General features: G+C 38.5%; 1 protein-coding gene and 1 pseudogene across 3 annotated transcripts in view; both read right to left on the reverse strand.

Annotated features, from left to right (window-relative positions):
* LOC114212983 (large ribosomal subunit protein eL6-like) lies at positions 1-1,977 on the reverse strand (annotated as a pseudogene). The gene is made up of 2 exons (XR_015768334.1): positions 1,060-1,977; positions 1-953 (listed from the first exon to the last, which is right to left on the reverse strand). The product of XR_015768334.1 is annotated as a large ribosomal subunit protein eL6-like (transcript).
* PM20D2 (peptidase M20 domain containing 2) overlaps positions 865-20,773 on the reverse strand; it is a 27,234-nt gene continuing 7,325 nt past the window's right edge. The window contains exons 4-8 of one of the 2 annotated variants that reach the window (XM_088023919.1): positions 19,948-20,102; positions 17,696-17,831; positions 16,525-16,632; positions 16,106-16,297; positions 865-953 (exon numbers count right to left, since the gene is read on the reverse strand). In XM_088023919.1, coding sequence (XP_087880045.1) covers positions 16,143-16,297; positions 16,525-16,632; positions 17,696-17,831; positions 19,948-20,102 — 554 coding nt within the window. In that variant the 3' untranslated portion in view covers positions 865-953; positions 16,106-16,142. Of the gene's footprint in view, positions 954-8,895; positions 15,753-16,105; positions 16,298-16,524; positions 16,633-17,695; positions 17,832-19,947; positions 20,103-20,773 lie in introns of those variants that run through there. The other variant, XM_028108021.2, reaches the window with a different exon arrangement.

Raw genomic sequence — 20,773 nt, forward strand, 5'->3', positions numbered from 1 at the left:
TTTTGATATTTAAAGACTTTTATTTTTATTTTATTTTTTTTTGAAATGGATCAGTTATTTAATTACATTCTTTGTAAGAAATTTAGAACACCAATTTGTGAGGGTAAACTCCATTTGTGAGAGAAAACACAGAGCAGAGGTAGCCCTGAAGCTGAGGAACAGCTTTGATTTTTGGCAGAATTTGCGAGTCCACAGCTTTCTGATCAACCTTGCGCTGCTCTGTAATCTCGTATTTCTCTTTCTCGGTGTCGAAGATCTATCTCACCCTCCTGGTGTCTGGGCTTACGCAGCTTCTTCTTCTTGAAGTAAGCATCAGTGAGATGTTTGGGGATTTTCACACTGCTGATATCAATTTTGGTAGAAGTAGCAATGACGAATTTCTGGTGTGTTCTACGCAGAGGAACTCGATTGAGGGACAGAGGTCCAGTCACAAGTAGCAAGCCACTGCTCAGTTGCTTCAGGAAAACTACCCTCTTGCCTCTGTGGCGCCCAGTGAGGATGATCAAAATGGTCCCGGGGGTGATACTAGCTCGCAGCTTTCTCACGTGCTGACTGAAAGGTTTTTTGCCGTGGCTCAACAGCTTTCGAGGCACATCTTCAGTAGGGTAATACCTAGGCATTTTGCGAAGTTTAACCACTCGGGTACCACCGTTCTTGTCACCACCAACTGGTTTTGTGACAGTAGCAAGAACTTTCTCCTTCTTTTTCTTTTCAACCCTAGACTTAGCTGCCGAATGCTTCCTCTTGTACATGGCCTTTCTGGAATACATAGCCGATCGGGAATATCTGCCAATTCCTCTGACAAGTACAGGGTTTCGGCTGCAGTGGGGCTTCCCCTTCTTTGGCGTTTTAGCCTTGGGGTTACCCTTCTTAGCCTTGCCACCGGCATCAGCCTTCTTAGCTTCAGGTTTTTTCTCCTTAGTATCCGGCTTCTCAGCTTTTTCGCCCGCCATCTTGCAAGATGGGAAAGAGTAAAGACATTTTTAAACATTACTTTTTTCATGCTTATTTTAGGAAACAATTTCAATCAAACTTTTCACAAATTTCCTTGCCACTCACTTCTTCTTCATGACCAGAGCCACTCTGAGTCATATAACAAGGTTTCCAGGGCACATCATCTGAATTTCCATCTACTTTGTTTGGAAAACTCATATAGGATGCTGCATTAGTCTGCTCAGGCTGCCATAGCAGGTGGCTTAAACAACACAAATTTATTTTCCCTTAGTTCTGGAGGCTGAAGTCCAAGATCAAGGTGTTGGCAGGTTGGTTTCTCCTGAGGTCTCCCTCCTTGACTTGCAGATGCCCACCTTCTTGCTATGTCCTCGCATGGCCTTTTTCTCTGATCCCATGCATCCCTGGTGTCTCTTTCTTTTCTATAAGGACACTAGACATACTGGATTAGAGCTCCACCCTTATGATCTCATTTACCTTAATTGCCTCTTTAAAAGCCCTATCTCCAAATAAGTGACAGTGGGAGTGAAGACTTCAACATATAAATTGGGGACAGAGTGGGGCAAAATCCAGTCCAGAACAGATGTCCATGGGAATTATTCATTTGCATAATAGTACATCTTATCGGTGTTTACTCTTGATCTTTATAACGTAATCACATACAGTATTGTTTTTTAAAGTTTATAGTGATATCCACACTGGTAGTTAGGAAGAAAAAGCGATTAAATTCATGCTAAATTTCTTTGCTGTCTTAAAGCAATTCTCTCAGGGGACCTCTTCAAGCATTTCAATGCTAATGTTTTCTCAAGGCTGTACTTTGCTGTCAAAGCTCTGTGTTTGAGAGAATTCTAATATGACTTTGTAAAGACCCAAATATAAAGCAACTGTTTCTGAGGGATAATTTTGGAGAGAACCTCACCATGTATGTGGGCATCTATAATACTTAATAAATTTTTGCTGGCGTGACTGGAGAACAGGAAGATGTGGGGTTAATAATATTATCTGGTTAAGAGGCAGGTACCATCATATGCCCATACTGAATAATTTTTCAAGAGTCAAAATACTGGGGGCCCCTGGGTGGCTAAGATGGTTAAGCATCTGCCTTCGGCTCAGGTCATGATCCCAGGGTCCTGGGATGGAGCCCTGCATCGGGCTCCCTGCTCAGTGGGGAGTCTGCTTCTCCCTCTCCCTCTACCTGCCCTCCCCTTGCTTGTGCTCACTCTCTGTCAAATAAATAAAAAAATCTAAAAAAAAAGAGAAAGTCAAAATACTGTAAAATACAGTTGATTTGAACTATATCAAACATAGTTTATTCTCTGGTAGTTCAGTGGGTAGTTCAAGATTTTGAGGGTTTATCGTCATTGTTGTGCTATAATGTGGACATCATAAAGATGTTAAAAAAAAGTGTTAGCCAGGAAGGAACTGGAGTCAGTCAGACCAGCTTTTACTTAATGGCAATATTCTCTTTCTGTGTCATATATCCCTAACCAATATTCATAATTCATATTTTTTAAATGATTTTTTTTTTTAGATTTTATTGATTTGACAGCAAGAGAGAGAGCACAAGCAGGGAGAGTGGCAGAGGGAGAGGGAGAAGCAGACTCCCCACTGAGCAGGGAGCCCGATGTAGGGCTCAATCTCAGGACCCTGAGATCATGACCTGAGCTGAAGTCACATGCTTAACAACTGAGCCACCCAGGGGCCCTCAAAATTCATATTTTAGAGAAGAGTGGTGATGCTAGATATTAGGAAGAATAAAAAATGGCTTGTTAGTAACAATGAAACCTCACATTTGTAAAACCCAGTTATAAACAAGTACTTTTTTTTTTTTTAAGTAGGGTGGAGCCCAGTGCAGGGCTTGAACTCACAATCCTGAGATCAAGACCTGAACTGAAATCGAGAGTTGGATGCTTAACCTACTGAGCCACCCAGGTGCCCCAGAAACAAGTACTTTTTTAAAAAAAGATTTTATTTATTTATTTGTCAGAGACAGAGAGGGAGAGAGCGAAAGTGCACAAGCAGGGGGAGTGGCAGGCAGAGGGAGAAGCAGGCTCCCCGCTGAGCAGGAAGCCCGATGCGGGACTCGATCCCGGGGGATCATGACCTGAGCCGAAGGCAGACGCTTAACCATCTGAGCCACCCAGGCGCCCCACAAACAAGTACTTTTGATGTGGCACTTTGGGGTCTGGGAGCAAATGGTCAGGAAGGAATTCTTGAAATGTCTTTGGTGCAGAAAAAGGTGTGTGTGTGCTTTAAGAGTGCAAAAAGAGGTGGGTTTATTAAATGGACAGGACCCGTGGGCAGAAAGCTGCACTGGGCTTGTGAGGAGTGACTGATTACACACTTTCAAGTGGGGAGGAGGTTAGGGATAGCATTAAGTCTCTAAAGAATTTGGAAGCAAGGTTTCCAGGACCTTGGGGGCCAGCTGTTGTTCGGATAAGATCATTTACTTCTGTCTGGTAAACCCTTAGTCAGGAAACCCTTCAAATGTGTTATCAGTGGGCCATCCATTTGGATGGTTGCTAACATATCTTGGAGAGGTAGAGATAAAGTAAGTTTCCAAAGGGATTTTCATATGTTAAAGAAGACTTACAGGATCCTGGAGGTAGGGCTAATGTCAAGCTAAAGTTGCCTTTTGCCTCTAGCAGAGTACTAATACTGAAGCAGTTGAGTTCTTGGAGGAAGGAAGGTCACTCTGCCTGTCCTAAGTACTTGTCAATGGGCTGGAAGTTGTAAGGAAGTTTAATTTTTTCTACATTTCTTTCGCCTTTGTTCTCCACATCACTTTCACATAGTGTATTTGTATTAAAGATTCCTAAGTTTCAAGTACAAAAAACTTTCATTTTGTGGTAACTCACTAAAGAACTCATACGAAGAGACATAGACTAAGAAGTCAGTGAAGGGGGCACCTGGGTGGCTCAATTGGTTAAGCGTCTGCCTTCGGCTCAGGTCGTGATCTTCTATCCTGGGATAGAGCCCCACATTGGGCTCCCTGCTCAGCAGGGAGCCTGTTTCTCCCTCTTCCTATACCCCTCTCCCGGCTTGTACTTGCTCTTTTTCTCTCTCTCATATAAATAAATAAAATCTTTTAAAAAAAAGTCGGTGAAAGAAAAGAATAAGATGAACTCTTGATGAAAATTTAATATCTAATTAGCAGGGAAAAAAACAAACAACACGTCCATTTTCAGGCCAAATGATAGTTGAACACAACCCTAATGACTGCAAGATAAAATTCAAACTCTTTTTGGTCTATACAGCATTCCACAGTTTGATTTGTCTGATGAATGTGACAGCATCTTTGGCATTTTGTAACTTGAACCCTCCTATACCTGATTCTCCAATATATAAAAGCCCTTTCAACTTTTTATAGCTCTCATCTATTCTGAAAACTGAAAATAAGACAGGGAAACACAATGTATAAAGAAATGCAAAAAGTAAATACTCCCCAAATCCCCACCATTTCCTTGGCTTAAAAACTGGGAGCAGCAGAGAGAGGGAGAGGGAGAAGCAGGCTCCCTGCTGAGCAAGGAGCCCGATGCGGGACTCGATCCCAGGACTCTGGGATCGTGACCTGAGCTGAAAGCAGATGCTTAACCAACTGAGCCACCCAGGTGTCCCTTGACATTTCTAAGAATAGTATTAACACTGGAGAAAACTGACCGGAGCAAGAAAAAAGGTTCTGGCAGCAAATATTAAATATAATCTTAATGTTTGGGGCTTGCAACATAGAATCTAGACGAATTCTAAAACATTGTCCCTAAAAATGATGGATTCCAAGGAAATGAAAATTCTTGTAGGCTGAGAGGTCAATAGAATTATTTGATAAGGATTAAATAAAGAGGCACGGAAGTTGCTTTAGGAAATTTTCCTGGTTACAATAGCAAGGTTTCTTCTATGCAAAGGCCAAGTTTTAAATCTCATTCAGGCATGTTTTAACAGGATTCCACTTGTAACTTTCCAGTAGGTTTGTTCCTCTTAGATCTTCTATTGGAAAGCAATCAACTTTAGTATTGCCCAATTTAATGATATGCCTAGAAAAATCATTCAAGCATGATGAGAAAAGAAAAAATGATCTCTGCAAATTTCTCAATATTCACTGAAAATTGGCACCATTTTCTCAAGTGGTACATCTGCACACAACTATCCTTATACGAAAATCAATTTTAGTGTTCTGGCTTCTCCCCAAAATACCATGACTACAACTTAATATGAACCTGGCTACATAGTTACTGACTTTGCCATTTTTTTTCTTTAAGATTTTATTTATTTATTTGAGAGAATGAGAGAGAGAGAGAGCATGAGGTGGGGGAGGGTCAGAGGGAGAAGCAGACTCCCCGCTGAGCAGGGAGCCCGCTGTGGGACTCAATCCCGGGACTCCAGGATCATGACCTGAGCCAAAGGCAGTCGCCCAACCAACTGAGCCACCCAGGCGCCCTGGTTTTGCCATTTCAACTAGTTAACAATCTTTGCAAAATTGTCTTTAGTTATGAAATATGGCATAATTGTACTCACATATGTCTGGTGGATTTACCTAAAAACTAAAGATTTAAGGTTCAGCTTCACAACTATTTTCCCATTTTGTAATACCGTTCCGTAACACAATTATCACGGCATTCCTCAAGTTGGATTTCCGTATTGGGGTATTTGCTGCATCTATTTTTAATTGGGATAAAAATACAATTTGATTCTTGCAACTCGGATATCCCCAGGGCAGTGTTGGCATTATCTAGTAATGTGTTAAGAAAGCAGAATCGCAGGGGTGCCTGGGTGGCTCAGTTGGTTAAGCGTCTGCCTTCAGCTCAGGTCATGATCCCGGGGTCCTGGGATTGAGCCCCGCATCGGGCTCCCTGCTCAGCCGTAAGCCTGCTTCTCCCTCTCCCACTCCCCCGCTTGTGTTCCCTCTCACACTGTCTCTCTCTCTCTCTCTCTATTAAATAAATAAATAAAATGTTTAAAAAAAAAGAAAGCAAAATCTCAGTACCCGCCTTCCACCTTCTCAATTACAACCCATATTTTAACAAGATCCCTTAGGTGATTCATTTGGGGCTGCCACTCAGCCCAGGCAGTGAGAGGATGCACCCAAGGCAGAACAAAAGAGAAGTTTATTGATCACACTGCGGTGGGCAAGACAGTAAAGGAGAGACTGTCAGGAGGTAGTGGTGAGGGGCCACAGTTATAGGGCGGCATAAGGGAGTCTGGGGATATATGGAATTTTCGAAACCTTTTTTTGGTAATTTTAGGAACTGCGCCTGGTTGTGAGTAGCCCATTGGTCAGTTAGGGCCTATGGCTATTTCGAGGTGGGTCACTTAAAGAGCCTCTTTGTATTCAGCTCAGTGGTCGCTGTGGGTCCTTTTTCCTTGCTCAAGATTCCATCGCTCAAGCGTTGTGTAAAACAGCCTCCACAATTCATTTGTACATTCAAATTAGCCAAAGCTCGGAACTAGGCTCACATAACCATACATCTTTGAGTATCATTCTCAAGTGATATAAGAGCTACATTCATACATTCAACAACTCAATACTGAAGTTTTACTATATGTGCTAAGCACTGTGTTAAGAGCCAAAGCTGATCTGTTGATCTCAAACAAGTTGGTCAAGAACACTGCTCCTCTCCGCCCCCCACAAACCCCTCAGCAGGAAGCTGCCCGCCCGTCCATTAAGTCTACAGCCCTCAAGCATCAGCTTAAAAACGCAGCTTAAAAAACACAAACGCGTCTACAAAATAGGAAGAAATGTTTGTCCTGGAAACTGCAAAAATATTTCTCCACCACAAAGCTCAACTGAGTTAATTTTTTTTTTTTAATTCTAAGGGCATATGAATCTTAGTTACCTTAGTTACCTTAGTAACTAACTACCTCAGTTACCTTAGTTACCAAATCTAAGTACAGCTTTGGGAGGTAAATTTACAAAAAGCAGAAAAAACTCATAATCCTATTAAGCAGAGGCAACTAGTACTGCTTATCTTTTTTTTCTGTACATTTTTATATAGTTGCCACCATATTTTATATACAAATTGATTTTGGTTCTTTTCTGTAACACAGCGTGACCATTTTCCTACTAAGAGCTCCTTATATTCTGCAGCCATTAAAATCATTTCATATTTTAGGGCGCCTGGGTGGCTCAGATGGTTAAGCGTCTGCCTTCGGCTCAGGTCATGATCCCAGGGTCCTGGGATTGAGTCCCACATCGGCCTTGGGAGCCTGCTTCTCCCTCTGCTTCTCTCTCTCTCTCTCTCTCTGTCTCTCATGAATAAATAAATAAAATCTTTAAAAAAAAATAAAACCATTCCATATTTTAAACATACAAGGCAATCTTCCCCTTAATATTGGACAAAAAATAATACTGTGATGCATACCCTTAAATATATATTCTTGTCACACTCTGTTTCCTTACACTAACAATGAATGTCTGGAATGGATGTTCATTTGAGATCAATATTCTTTATTATGTTATAGTAGTGTGATTCTAGGCTCCTGGTTTTCTAGGACCTTTTTAATCACAAATGGGATTAAACTATACCTTAGTAGTATCTGACAATATGGAACAGCAACCCACTCATACTAGCTTAAGAAATAGAAGGGGGAGGCACCTCAGTGGCTCAGTTGTTAAGCGTCTGCCTTTGGCTCAGGTCATGATGGTCCTCGGATTGAGCCCCGCATCGGGCTCTCTGCTCGACAGGAAGCCTGCTTCTCCCTCTTCTACTCCCCCTGCTTGTGTTCCCTCTCTGTGTCTCTGTCAGATGAATAAATAAAATCTTTAAAAAAACATAAAGTGCCTTCACCTCAGGTCATGATCCTGGGGTCCTGGGATCGAGCCTCGCGTCAGGACTCCCTGCTCAGTGGGGAGCCTGCTTCTCCCTCTCCTCCCTGCATATGCTCTCTTGCTATCTCTGTTGCTATCTTTGTCGCTCTCTCTCTCTCAAATAAATAAATAAAATCTTAAAAAAAAGAAAGAAAAAGAAAGAAAGAAAGAAGAAAGAAAGAAAGAAAGAAAGAAAGAAAGAAAGAAAGAAAGAAAGAAAGAAAGAAAGAAAGAAAGAAAGAAAGAAAGAAAGAAAGAAAAGAAAAGAAAGAAAAAGAAAGAAACAGAATACAGGGAAATCTCACCTTTAAAAAGTAAATAGAAGTCCAGCCGGGCCTGATGAACACTGGAAAGATTTCAGACAGCTTTCTTTTTTAGGCAGTATGGCACCTTTCTTACATTTCTGGGTGATTGCTGTATTGGCTACTGAGCTTGTCCTCTGCGCATACATGACATTCAGCTCCAGATTTGTTTTTAAACTTCTAGGGCTCATCGTCATCTAAAAGACACCCCCACCCCAGGAGAGCTAATTCGAGTGCCTCCCCACCCACATCAGAATTCCAGGTCAGTTTGTATAGGTCTTCTAGAGAGCTGAAAGAAGGTAAACTAGCTCTTCAAGAGACAGTAAAGGATTTAGCAACCAGAACCAGATTAAGACTTTTTCCTCCTCTGCCTACCCTGAGCTCAGTGATGGCTGTCAGCAAATGAGCCAAAACGAGAGGGATCCTTCAGACTTTTAAAAACAAGAAACAAAACAAATAAATACAAAAACAAAAATTTCAGCAACTGGTTCAACATGTAGGACATGCTTTTGAGTATGCAGAAAGTTGATTTCCCTGGCAGTGGGAAGGCACAGATCTAAGGCCATATATTAAAAGATAATAAATATAGCTGTGACAAATCAAGGTGAGGACAGAAAACAAATCTTGTTAGTGAAATTATGTTCTTGTCATCTTAGAATAAGAAATCTGTGGGTGTGTGGGTGGCTCAGTCAGCTAAGCGTCTGCCTTCTGCTCAAGTAATGATCTCAGGGCCCTGGGATCAAGAGGCTCCGCAGGGAGCCTCTTCTCCCTCTACCTCTGCCTCCCCCCTTTCTGTCTCTCATGAATAAATAAAATCTTAAAAAAATAAGAAATTTGTGCTTTGTGAATTCATTTCTAAGCTTTTATTTTTTTCTCTTTGATTTCCTAAATTCATTTTGTCCAATCTTAGATCCATGGAGAAAATAAATCATATTTAGGCCAGGAGAACTTAGTAAGTGGCAGAGGATGGAAGGGTGTAGAGAGCAAGATGGAGTCACTCAGGTCAAGCAGGAGCCTGTTTCAAATAGGGACCTGTGTTAAGCAATGATGCAGAGTTAAGGGTACTGCAGAGGGGCACCTGGGTGGCTCAGCAGGTTAACTGTCTGGCTCTTGATCTCAGCTCAGGCCCTGATCTCAGGGTCCTGAGCTCAAGATTCATGTTGGGCTCCACACTAGGTGTGGAGCCTACTTAGAAAAAAAGGGGGGGGGTATTGCAGCCACAAGGTATCGCAGGGATCAGCATCAGGTGACACCTCAGAACTGGTAACAACCACAAGCGGAAGGGGCCCAAGACCGATTAAAATCCCTTTGAAATGAAGAGGATTTTTGCAGCAAACTGTCACTTTTCAGACATGACCCCTCTATGTCTGACCACTTAAGAAAGACAGCTGCCAGACTGATCTCTGAAAAGAACTGAGATCCTTTACTGCAGGAGCATAATAAGCAGCGTATGTCGAGCTGACCCGACCTAGGCCTTATCTCAACCTCAATCGCACCCACAGATTGACTTGTTTCCTACACCCTTCTGTTATCTTGTTTATTGTGTGGCTTGTCTTATGTTCTGCTCCGTGGGCTGGGTAAGAAGTCAAGTTAATCACATGGTGAAATGTCATTGAGTTTGGAATCCTGAACCTGCTTTTAAACTATGATAACTTTGCCTTATGATTAGATAAAGCGCACATTGTGGAAAGACACAATTCATGTGTGCGCCTTCATAGCATGCTCACGACAAAGGGGTCGTGGCAACAGCAAAGGATGGAACAGGGGCTAAAATCTGATTGGAGATGCCTAGAGATAAAAACTCAAGAGAACCAAGGTTGCAATCTCTCTCTGCCTGGGATTTTCTATCACAAGCTCTTCTTATATATATATATATTTTTTTACATGGGACCTTCTCTTAAAGAACACACAACACACCTAAGTGGGTTTTGTGACTTGGGATGAATGGTTCCCCTACCACAACACATAATCGTCCTGTGAGGAATGGGTCGGGTCAGATGACAAGGCACGCATGAGGTGATTGATCATTAATCCTGAATCCATATCATTTACAGGCGGTTAACAACGCTTGGATTTAGGTTTAGTATTCCTTGAGTAAATTAAGCTCAAATGGGAAAACATGAAGTTTCTGAACTGCTTTCCAATCTCCTGAGCTAAACAAAAGACTGCATCAGATGGTGACACAACAAATTGATAGAAGTTCAAACTCTAATGTAATTTATTGTTCACTCAGTGGGGCAAGGTCTGACTTAGTCTTTGACCTAAACAAGGTTCTTATCTAAGACCCTGACCTTATATTTCTATTTTATATTTCTGAGGTTTATTTTTTAAGGTGATTGGATACTTTGATCCACTGAACTAACAAAAACTAATCTTACATTTCCATCCCTGGAAAGAAGGATTGGACTCTATTTTGAAAGCCAGTCTAAATTTTTCTCATATGAAGACACTTGTAATTTTTTTCATATGAGGCACTTATTCTTCAGCCATTGATAAGAATCTAAAGACCTAGTCTATTGCATTTTAGTTATTATGTGGAATTATTTTGTATTAAGGTTGAAAATTCTTTTTAGAGAAAATTCAATACTATAATTATGTATTCTCTTACCATGTACAATTTACACTGGCATTTTTCAGCTTCTGAGACTAGTAAAAAATTCATTTTTTAAACACAATTTTAAAAATTCTCCATTATATGAGTAATATGACGTTTATTTTTTTTCTTTAGTTTTTTATTTTAAGTAAACTCCACACCACATGTGGGGCTTGAACTCACAACCCTAAGATTAAGAGTCACATGCTCTACTGACTGAGCCCACCAGGTGCCCCGACATTTACAGTTTAAAAGCAAATCATCATCTGTAAAACTGATGAATTAATAAGAGTAATATATCACAAGGTATTTGAGAAATTGTACTTTAGCTTCATATATTTTCTTATCTCCATGTATGTTGAAAACAACCACAAGACAACTGCTATTAAACATACTTATTACCATTTCAGGTTTTCATACACACTTGAATATGTACGTATTAAAATATTACAGGAACTACTATCACCTGATAGTGGTAGAGACTGCTTACTTGAAAATATTAACTTCATACATATCAAAACGCATCATCCTCAAATGAACTGCAAAATGCCTGAAGTATGTTAAAGAGATAAAGACGGAGTTTTCATACTTTACAGCCTTATAAAGAGTTGCTAGCCAGCACAAAGATAACAGATTTATTTTACAATGAAAATGTGTTTTGAGAGTTTGGAAGGCTAGTACGCTATGTAGGGCACTTTCCAAAAGACTGAAGAGATGCTTTGGGTAAAAAGTAAGAAATGTATAAAACACAACTATCAGAAAGATTTTTTAAAAAAAGTATTAGACAATCATCCTTTAAAAAAAAGACTTTTAATATCAATTTCTTCTACCCAACCAAACTGACATGACTCAGGTATTTTTAAATATTTTAGAAACACTTCCTCAAAAATTTCCAAGACAGTAGCTTTCAGATGTTCCCTCAATACCTGGGTTGCTCAGATGAAGTAAATCTTATGAGAACTCACCACCAACCACAAGCATTTTCACACATACGTTTACTCTTCTTACCACCTTGAGCTTAGAAGTAGGCAGTCCTCCACAAATGTTCACTGAACTCAGCTACTGAAATTCTAACAGCTAAAATATCAACATATCAATAACTCAACAGGCCTTTGGAAGGCTATGGGAAATCAAAACACTGTCAGTTTATACAAGTATTCATAAACACATGAAAATGTTCTAGTTTATCCTAAATGCCTCAGCCCTTTTGAATGCTATACAAAGAAGTAATTAAAAGGATAAACTTCCTGAGTAGTTCCATAAAATATGAATAATATTTAAAAATGAAAAGCAGTCTGAAAAGAGGCAAGCTAAACATTAGCTATACTGTCTTATTATATGGCATAGAGTAATTTAGTAATTAATAGTCCCACATAACTGTTTTATTCAGGTTCTGTTGTCAGGCCTGCTTTTAAAATTAAGTCACTAAGGAGAAAACGTTTTCAGTTTGTAGTTATATTTAAATCATCAATTGGACTTCTACCTTTTAAAGTCTATTAATTTAACAAAAATAGCCAAAAGTTGATATTTGAGGAAAAGATTTTCGGTGCAGGGTATGAACAATGAAAGATCATTAAAAAAGGCGTGTAACGAAAGCATTTTCCATAAAAACAAAGACACCTCAAGCAGGTCCACTTATACCTCTAGTTTAGGTGAGAAACGAGGTCAATCTTAAAAAAAAATCATATAATTTTAAACTTTGCACTAAGTCAGTTTGGCCTTTTTTCTCCCCAAGAATCAGGTTTTAGTGTACCTGAAGGAAATTAACTATATTGAAAAGATACTGGCTTCCAACAATATACAGGCATATTGATATATGGTATCAATATATTGACATATAATCTAGTAGAGGAGTAACAACGGCCACTGATGCTAAGTGATAATTAAGTGTCATTACTCAAACTATTTCTAGGAGAAAAGCTTGGTTGCCCCTTTCCTTAAACGAGGATACAATTTTCTTCGAAAACAAGATACAAAATTATAAATTCTGAAAGGTCCTATTTGTTAACCTCCTAAAAATAAGCAGTCACCTTTTAAGTATAAAGAGCTAAATATAACCCTTCCTTGTCTAAAAGTCACACTGTTCACCTATAATCTAGTGCTTCCTTTATCTTCCAGAATCTCTGGAGATTTAACGTATCCTGAGAGGACCAACCAACAATGGTAATTTAAGCCAAGTAGAAACGTTTATGAAAATTCAGCACTGTTACCGAGGAAACATGCCGCTGAAGTATGGGGGTATGAAAAGAGCTTAGTTCCAAAAGGAAAATCTATCATTACAAAAGCAGCAGTCTCTTACGTTCACATGGCATCATGCGGATTAGCGATCATTGGTTCCTCTGAAATGAGATTTTTGACTCCAGCACTTACATATGTGTTTATTTATACTTTATAGTGTAATGTGGCTCAATTAACTCACTGGTGGATGAAAAATCTGAATTGTATTAAATACATTTAAAGCAAAATAATGCGAAGTGTCAAGGTAAGCTCTAGTACTAAAAAAAATGTACCTCTACATAGACTCTAGAGCATCAGTTCTCAACCTCTTTTCTAACATGATAAATCCATGCCATACTCCAATGAATAAACCCGTAGTCTGACCTAGTCTTTCAAAAACTGGAAGGGAAATAAAGTATCACAGAAACCGAGACGGGACATAAACCTTAGGGGCGGATTCGGATTGTTCCGCATGCTGGGTTATGGCAGAGGGTGCTGGTGCAGATGACACCTGCCCACCAGTTCCAGCTCCACACCTCATTCTCTCACGCAAGAATACTTACCAGCGCCCAAGTGAGTCAGTAACAATGGAATGGTAACCTGAAATTTTCTCGAATTCGTCTTTAAAAAGTAAATCAACCGCAAACAAAACACACATGCTTTGTATGAATAACAATGAGTTTGTGACACTTCACAAAAAAACAGGAAAGTATTACTGTGTGTCAGTTACCTGTTAACAATCACTGTTCTATAGAATGTTATTGAGGCTTTAGAAAATAGAACCGTGTTCCCTAGAGCGTGGGACTTCTATAAGGAATTTAAAACCTGCAGTTGAGACATTTATTAAGTTGATAATGAGGAAACTAATTCCGTTTATAGAAACTGGCGATCTTGGACATACTCCAATTCTCCGCCAGAAGCCTCTGCTGATCCCTCCCTGGTTTGTAAAATATATACCAACCATGGCTCTTTGAGATTACAAATAATCAGACAAGGTGTGTCACCAAAGAGCCAGATCTCACGGCTGATGTGGAGAGTTGGAAGATTGGCTTGCATAGAGGACAGACTGAAGGCATCAGGACAGCTGTAGCTCACAGTGAAGTAAATGCTGATAGAAACAAACTGCTGAAGGTACCAGAACGCCAGACGAGGACAAACCGCCAATGCACTACAACGGTCAACACCAGGGCCCTGCCAGCTAAACCCCTTTCTCTGAGTTTTCAATTGGCTTGCAGGTTTATCCTAGGAGATTATATGATTATATGATGTAAGTCAAAGAGGAACCAATTTTATTTTACTGTTATATAACAGAGACTGGCAAATTTTTTTTAAATAAAGGGCTGGACTGTAAATATTTTAAGTTTTGCTAGTCACATGACCTGATCTTGGTCTCTGATATATTTTTTTATGACTCTTTAAAAACGTAAAGATTATTATTTTTTAAAAGATTTTATTTATTTATTTGACAGAGAGAGACACAGCGAGAGAGGGAACACAAGCAGGGGGAGTGGGAGAGGGAGAAGCAGGCTTCCTGCTGAGCAGGGAGCCCGATGCGGGGCTCGATCCCAGGACCTTGGGATCATGACCTGAGCCGAAGGCAGACGCTTAACGACTGAGCCACCCAGGCGCCCCGTAAAAACGTAAAGATTATTTTTCGCATGCTAGCCATGTAAAATCGGGTACTTGCCGAATGAGGCCATAGCTTGTAGTCCCCCTTGATATAGAAGAAAAGCAATGCTCAACTACTAACTCTCCTCTTTTTTTCAACTTTAAATAATTTCAGATAGAATAGGAATTAGAGGTTCAAAGGACTGTAAGGATGAGGGATCTAACTTTCCAAATGGGGAGCTCAAGGCTCAGGGGCCTCGAGTGACCTGCTTGTAGCAGAGAGACCAAACACTTGTCTCTCTTTTACCTTCCATTTTCGGAATACACTCAAATTTGAGGACTCCCTTTAAAATGAAGTATACTAGAGGTTTCCTATATTCACAGCTTAAAGTATTTGCTTTACCAGATACTTTTTTTCACATTCTTTTATCATGTTCAAGAAATTCACACTCAGAACCAAGAAAAACTTACAATACTTGTTAAAACTAGTATTGAGATAGCATGGGGCTTGAGGAGGCTTAAAATTCTGTCCCCTAAACTCAGTAAACTGGACAGGATGGCTTCTGAGGCGAAGCCTGAATAGGGCTGCTGGGTAGAGGTGACCAGTTATATGACATTAATATTCAAAACAAATAGACTTTGCTCCTTTCTCATTAAGTCCCTCTAGAACACACTGGGCTACCAAGCAAACACCTCACAGAAATGAGTCTAACCCATCTATATTTTTTCCTCTTACAGAAATATGGAATTAGGAATAGCACTTTAATGCCACTTCTCAGAGTTAATTAAAAAAATTTTTTTTTCTTATTCTTTGTACCGGAGTTTCTAGTTGTTTCCCACAGCATTTCCGATTAAAACCTGCTTTTATTATCAATGAAAAGATGCTCTAAACCAAAACAGATATAGTCAGATATTCAAAATGAACCTTCCCTAAATTTAGCACTTGAATTTTAAACTATTTCACCACCCTATATCAAAAAAGAAAAAAATCTTTCATGGGTCAATTCTCAATATAAAGTTTGAAATCCCTTGAATCTTTTAAAATACACTTATACAACAATTAAATTAATATTTAATTAATATTAGCCAATAATATTAATTAAAAATAATTAACATTTATAAAATATTATCACTGATAAACCATGTATCATCCAGGTTGTTTAAGAAATGCCATCACAGGGGCGCCTGGCTGGCTCAGTCGGTGGAGTGCGCGACTCTTGATCTTGCGGGGTTGAGTTCAAGCCCCATGTTGAGTGCAGAGATAACTTAAAAATAAAATCTTAAAAAAAAAAAAAGAAAGAAATGCCATCACATATCAGCTCCTAAAAGATCACAACTGCATCAAACATCAATTTGTGAAAATTTTCATTTTGTTTATTAAATTAATTTTTTTAAAGTAAACTCTACGCCCAACGTGGGGTTCAAACTCATGATCCCAAGATCAAGAGTCATGTGCTCTACTGAATGAGCCAGCCAGATGCCCCTGAAAATTTCCATTTTAGATATGAGGTCATGTGTTTTTGCCACATCATGTCCTCACTTTTCAGTTAAGAGGAACTTGACTCCCTTAAGACTAAAAATTAAGGATGCCCTTCTCCATCATTAAAAAAGATTAAAGAAAAAAATCATTACTTCTTAATGATCCATAAATGGCTCCTAGATCTTCCTTTTATTCTACTGTATTTAAAAACTCTTCTTCTTGAAGTTTCAATTTAAAGTCCTCTCTGATTCTCTGTAGCAACTCTGGTTTAAAAATAACATCCAATGCAGTCATTGCCAGAGCTTTGGCGGTACGTAAAGTGTAGAACTGAGCTTCCTGTGATCCTAAAAGGTGGAGAAAATAAATGAAGAAACCTCCATATTTATTATAAATTACTGTACTGTTTTCAGGTTAGCACTCGATACTAAACTGCCTCTCCAAATGCCCACCACAATACAGTATTTTCTGAGGTCATGTTAGATAATGAAATAACAATAGGCTAAACTACATGGGCAGCTATTACCACAAAAAGAGAGCATATGCCAACACGTTCACTTCTAAGAACACTTACCTGCAGCTTCCGTATATTGTTCTGTATGATTCAAGGCATCAGATCCAATGTAAAAATATGGATGAATCCCAGGAACCACAAAAGTAACATTTCCAAAATCAGTAGATCCTTGGAAAGGCACAACAATCCATGAATTTCTAATTGCTAGTCCAATGAACACCAGACCATACTTATCCAATCTCTATAGCACCTGACATGATTTACCACTCCTTTCCTTCTAGAAATTCTCTACTCCTTTGGCTTCCATGACTTGACTCCTGATTGTCTGGCTTTCTGTCTCCTCTAAATGGCTTCCTTTGCCCGTCTCCTAAGTGCTGGTAATCCCTAGGGAGTCATCTTTGGGCTTCTTCTCTGTGTACTTGAGCGACCTCAAAAACTACTGTGTTTTCAATCACCTTTCAGATATTGACATCTTCTGTATCTCCAACCTAGACATCTTTGGGGGGTTCTGGATTCAATAGGCTACTGAATAGCTCCCCTTAAAAGTCCTATAAGCACCTTAAACTTAACATACTAATAATATATACCAACATACCATACCCCAACCTGCTTTCTCCTGAACTCCTTATCTCAATAAATGACATTAACATCCCATTTCTATGGCCAAGTCCTTTTGAGTCCACCTTGTCAACATCTATTATTATATTTTAGGAGAACACTCTAACATGCAAACATATTAGTAATGATGCTTTTAAAAGGAACAAACTCTAAAATAACCCTCAATACACTTATAACTATTTAAATTCTAATAGTTGCTTACTAAACAACTACTAGTAAACAACCATAATAGTCACACCTCAAAAACTGGAATGCCCCCTTATAACTTGCTAGCCTATCTACTGATGACTGAGAAGGAATTAAAATTCTAGTTCTCCTTTAAGTAGCTTACTTAAAGATTAGAACTAAGCAAATTTAAACACTAGAAATATTTAGAATACAAAGGAAAAAGTATGCTGGCTATTTCTAAAAACAAATCTGCTCACTTAACAGTTTACATTCACTGAAGAGTTCATTAGTTTCTTTCCCCTAACCATTAAGTCTGTGAAAAATATTATCAAAAACAAGAGCAATACCCCCACCTCCAAAGCTGCTAAACAAAACCATTTAACCAAAGATGATATTTTCCTTCCCCAAACAGCACAATATAGTATATATGAAGGAACCTAATTACCTGAAGAGCCATTCAACATTGCATCTTCTGAAATAAATTCTATTCCAAGTTTTTTTCCATTTTCAATATAAGCTTTCCAGAGGCTCTTATTGGGAAGAACATTGTAATAATCATGTGCTCCACCTTTAATTTCTACCTAATAAGAAATTATAAAACAAATTTTGAAATAAAAAACTCATTCACTATCTAATTTTTAAACCAGCAAGAGGTTTAAGGGCACACTTTCCCTTCCAGATATAAACTCTCTCAAATATTTTACCTTTAAAAAATATGTATTTTTTATAATGAAACTTCCCTAGGACCCTATCTCCTAATGTGATATATGTACCAAACCACACAATGTCACCTTGCTCTACTGGCCAGTGAGTCTCAACTTTAATAACTTCAATAGGGTACAGGGGGAGCCCAGGAATCTCCATTTAAACCAGCACCCCCAAGTAATTCTGATGCAGGTGTTCCAAAAACCAGACACTGAGGAACACTGCCCTAGGCTGTAGCCTCTAAAAGAAAAAATTAAGCTTTACTCATACCCAAAATATAAGCCAACACTGACACCACCACCTGGTCGGAAAGGTTTAAAGGTACCCTGAGAGAAAGATAGAAGGTTCACAATGAAGAAGGGTTGACTACGGTCCTCACTTATTATTTATTTATTTATATTTTAAAAGTAATCTCTACATCCAACGTGGGGCTCGAACTCACAACCCCGAGATCAAGAGTTGCATGCTCTACTGACTGAGCCAGCCAGGCGCCCCTGGGTCCTCACTTATTAATTTCAGTATTTCAGTGTATGAAGACTTACAAGCAGTTTATAGGTGGCCAGTTAAGAGGATTTACAGATTTCATTATGATTAAATCCAAATGGGTAACAGTTCCTCAAACTAAAGGTAATGCCAATAACACTAGTAAAAGCCAGTTAGAAAATGGCAGGGTGGACATTTCTTCTATTCTTAGCAACAGCTAAGTTAGAAATAATGACCACCTGGTCATATATTACAAATCAGCCAATATATAAAAAAAAATTATAAAATATAAATAATTATATTTAATATAATTTAAATATTAATTTATTATAATATATTAAATATAATTTATTATTTTATAATACATTGATTTAAATATTTAAAATATAACTTTTATATTATTACATAGAATTAAAAATAATTTTTTCCTCTCTGGACATTTATACTGCCTGAGAATCACTGCTACTGTGAGACACCATTCACTCTCTGAATAAGTCCTACATCTCCAGTCTAATGGGAGCAGAAACAAGTAAGGGAGTAAGGATGAGAGCAAGGCCCTAACTCTTAACAAATACCTCATTTAATTCTCACAAGAACCCAAAGATAGATTATCTCCATTTTTCAAGAGAAAATGGAGGCCTAAACATCTAAGTTTAGGTAAATGTTTTTTAGTAATAATGTTTCCAAAAGTTACAAAATCAGTACCAATCCAGATCTTGACTCTCCAACTGGACTACGAGCTCCTCCCAGGGCAAGAATATGTAATTCTGAAGCTTCTCATTCTACTGTATGCCCTATATGATTGCTACATAGATGTCACTGATTTTATAGTTCAAATGAACAAACTTTCCAGCAAGCCATAAGTATTTATATCATTACTGCACGTACCTATAACTTCACCAAAAATAGCTTTTGTTGATTTTGCCATAAAGTTCCCTTTATCAGAACTATACTGAGTAATTCTGAAAATATAACTGCCAATAAGGAAGGTCATAACTTGCAAAAAAGCAGGGATTCTAGTTCAGTCCTATGAAGAGTTATTCCAAGAACAGTGTAGTAAGAGGACTGTAGTCCTTCCTATGTGGGCACTGAGTAAAATGAGTAAGAATTAAAGACCTTCGCATCACCTATTCAGTCGACTGATTTTACATATTCAAAACACTGCCAAATGATAAAGGGGCAAGATAGGTTCTAATCTAACTTAAAAAAAAAAGATTTATTTATTCATTTTAGAGAGAGAGAGCTCATGTGTGGGTGCACCTACTGGGTGGGGGAGGGGCAGAGAGAATCTCAAGCAGATGCTGTGCTGAATGCAGAGCCCCATGGAGCTCAACCTTACTCACGACCCCGAGATTATGAACTGAGCTGAAATCAAGAGTCTGCCGCTTAACCAACTGAGCCACCCAGGCGCCCCAGGTTCTAATCTAACTTGATAATATTGTAACTAAACAACCCAGCCCACATATATACTTCTGATTATAACTTAGATTAACTCTTAAAAGTTCTTACTGTACACCCAGTAGCCAAAGCTGCAGCTCTGAAGCAATCTTCTGCCTTTTTGGTCAAAACTGGAAGTTCTTTCATTGAGGGTGCACGGAAGTAATAGATTAATTCAGAATAAGAGGGAATGATATTGGGTTTTACACCACCACTTTTTATTATGCCTATAAAAAGAACCAAATTACTGAAATTGAGCTTGGAGACCATTTCTTTAGGTTAAAATACACCTATAAAGTTTTCAGCCGGTATGTACACGAAGAAAAACAATTTAAATTTACTAGCTTCACAGATATACCAATCAAAGATTTTGATGTGTTGTACAAAAGTTTCTACACATAGGGTAATATTTTCTAGCTAACAGGAAAAAAAAATGTCTATATGTACTTTATTCTAAGGAATTTATATAATGTTCAGAAATTATGTTGCATGACTATAAAAAAACTGTTAAAAACTTTTATAATTATCCAGCCTTCTGAAAGAGACGTTTATTTCAGTAGGCTTCCTACAGTTGTACATTCTGAAAAACTTTTGACCTAAGTGGGAAAAAATGGCGTAAGGTTCTGTAATTACCCTCATACTTCTGGAATCCGATGAATATTTTAAATGGCATTTAAATTACGGGAACATAATTTTTATACCAGCAAGAAACCAATGCAGGTCAAAGATCACTAAGCACTATTAACTGTCAAAACAAATGCGTTTATTTGGAACTACACTGAGAAGGAAGATTTAGCCATTCAAAGTAATAACTAAAATAGATATACAAAATCTAAATTTATATGACTTGCTTTCAGAAATATTATTTCTACATATTTCTCTTTAAAAAAAACTAAGA

This window comes from Eumetopias jubatus, unplaced genomic scaffold, assembly GCF_037043125.1.
Source record: "Eumetopias jubatus isolate StellerSeaLion01/CBP00866 unplaced genomic scaffold, mEumJub1_p1.0 scaffold_6, whole genome shotgun sequence".
Lineage (NCBI taxonomy): Eukaryota > Metazoa > Chordata > Mammalia > Carnivora > Otariidae > Eumetopias > Eumetopias jubatus.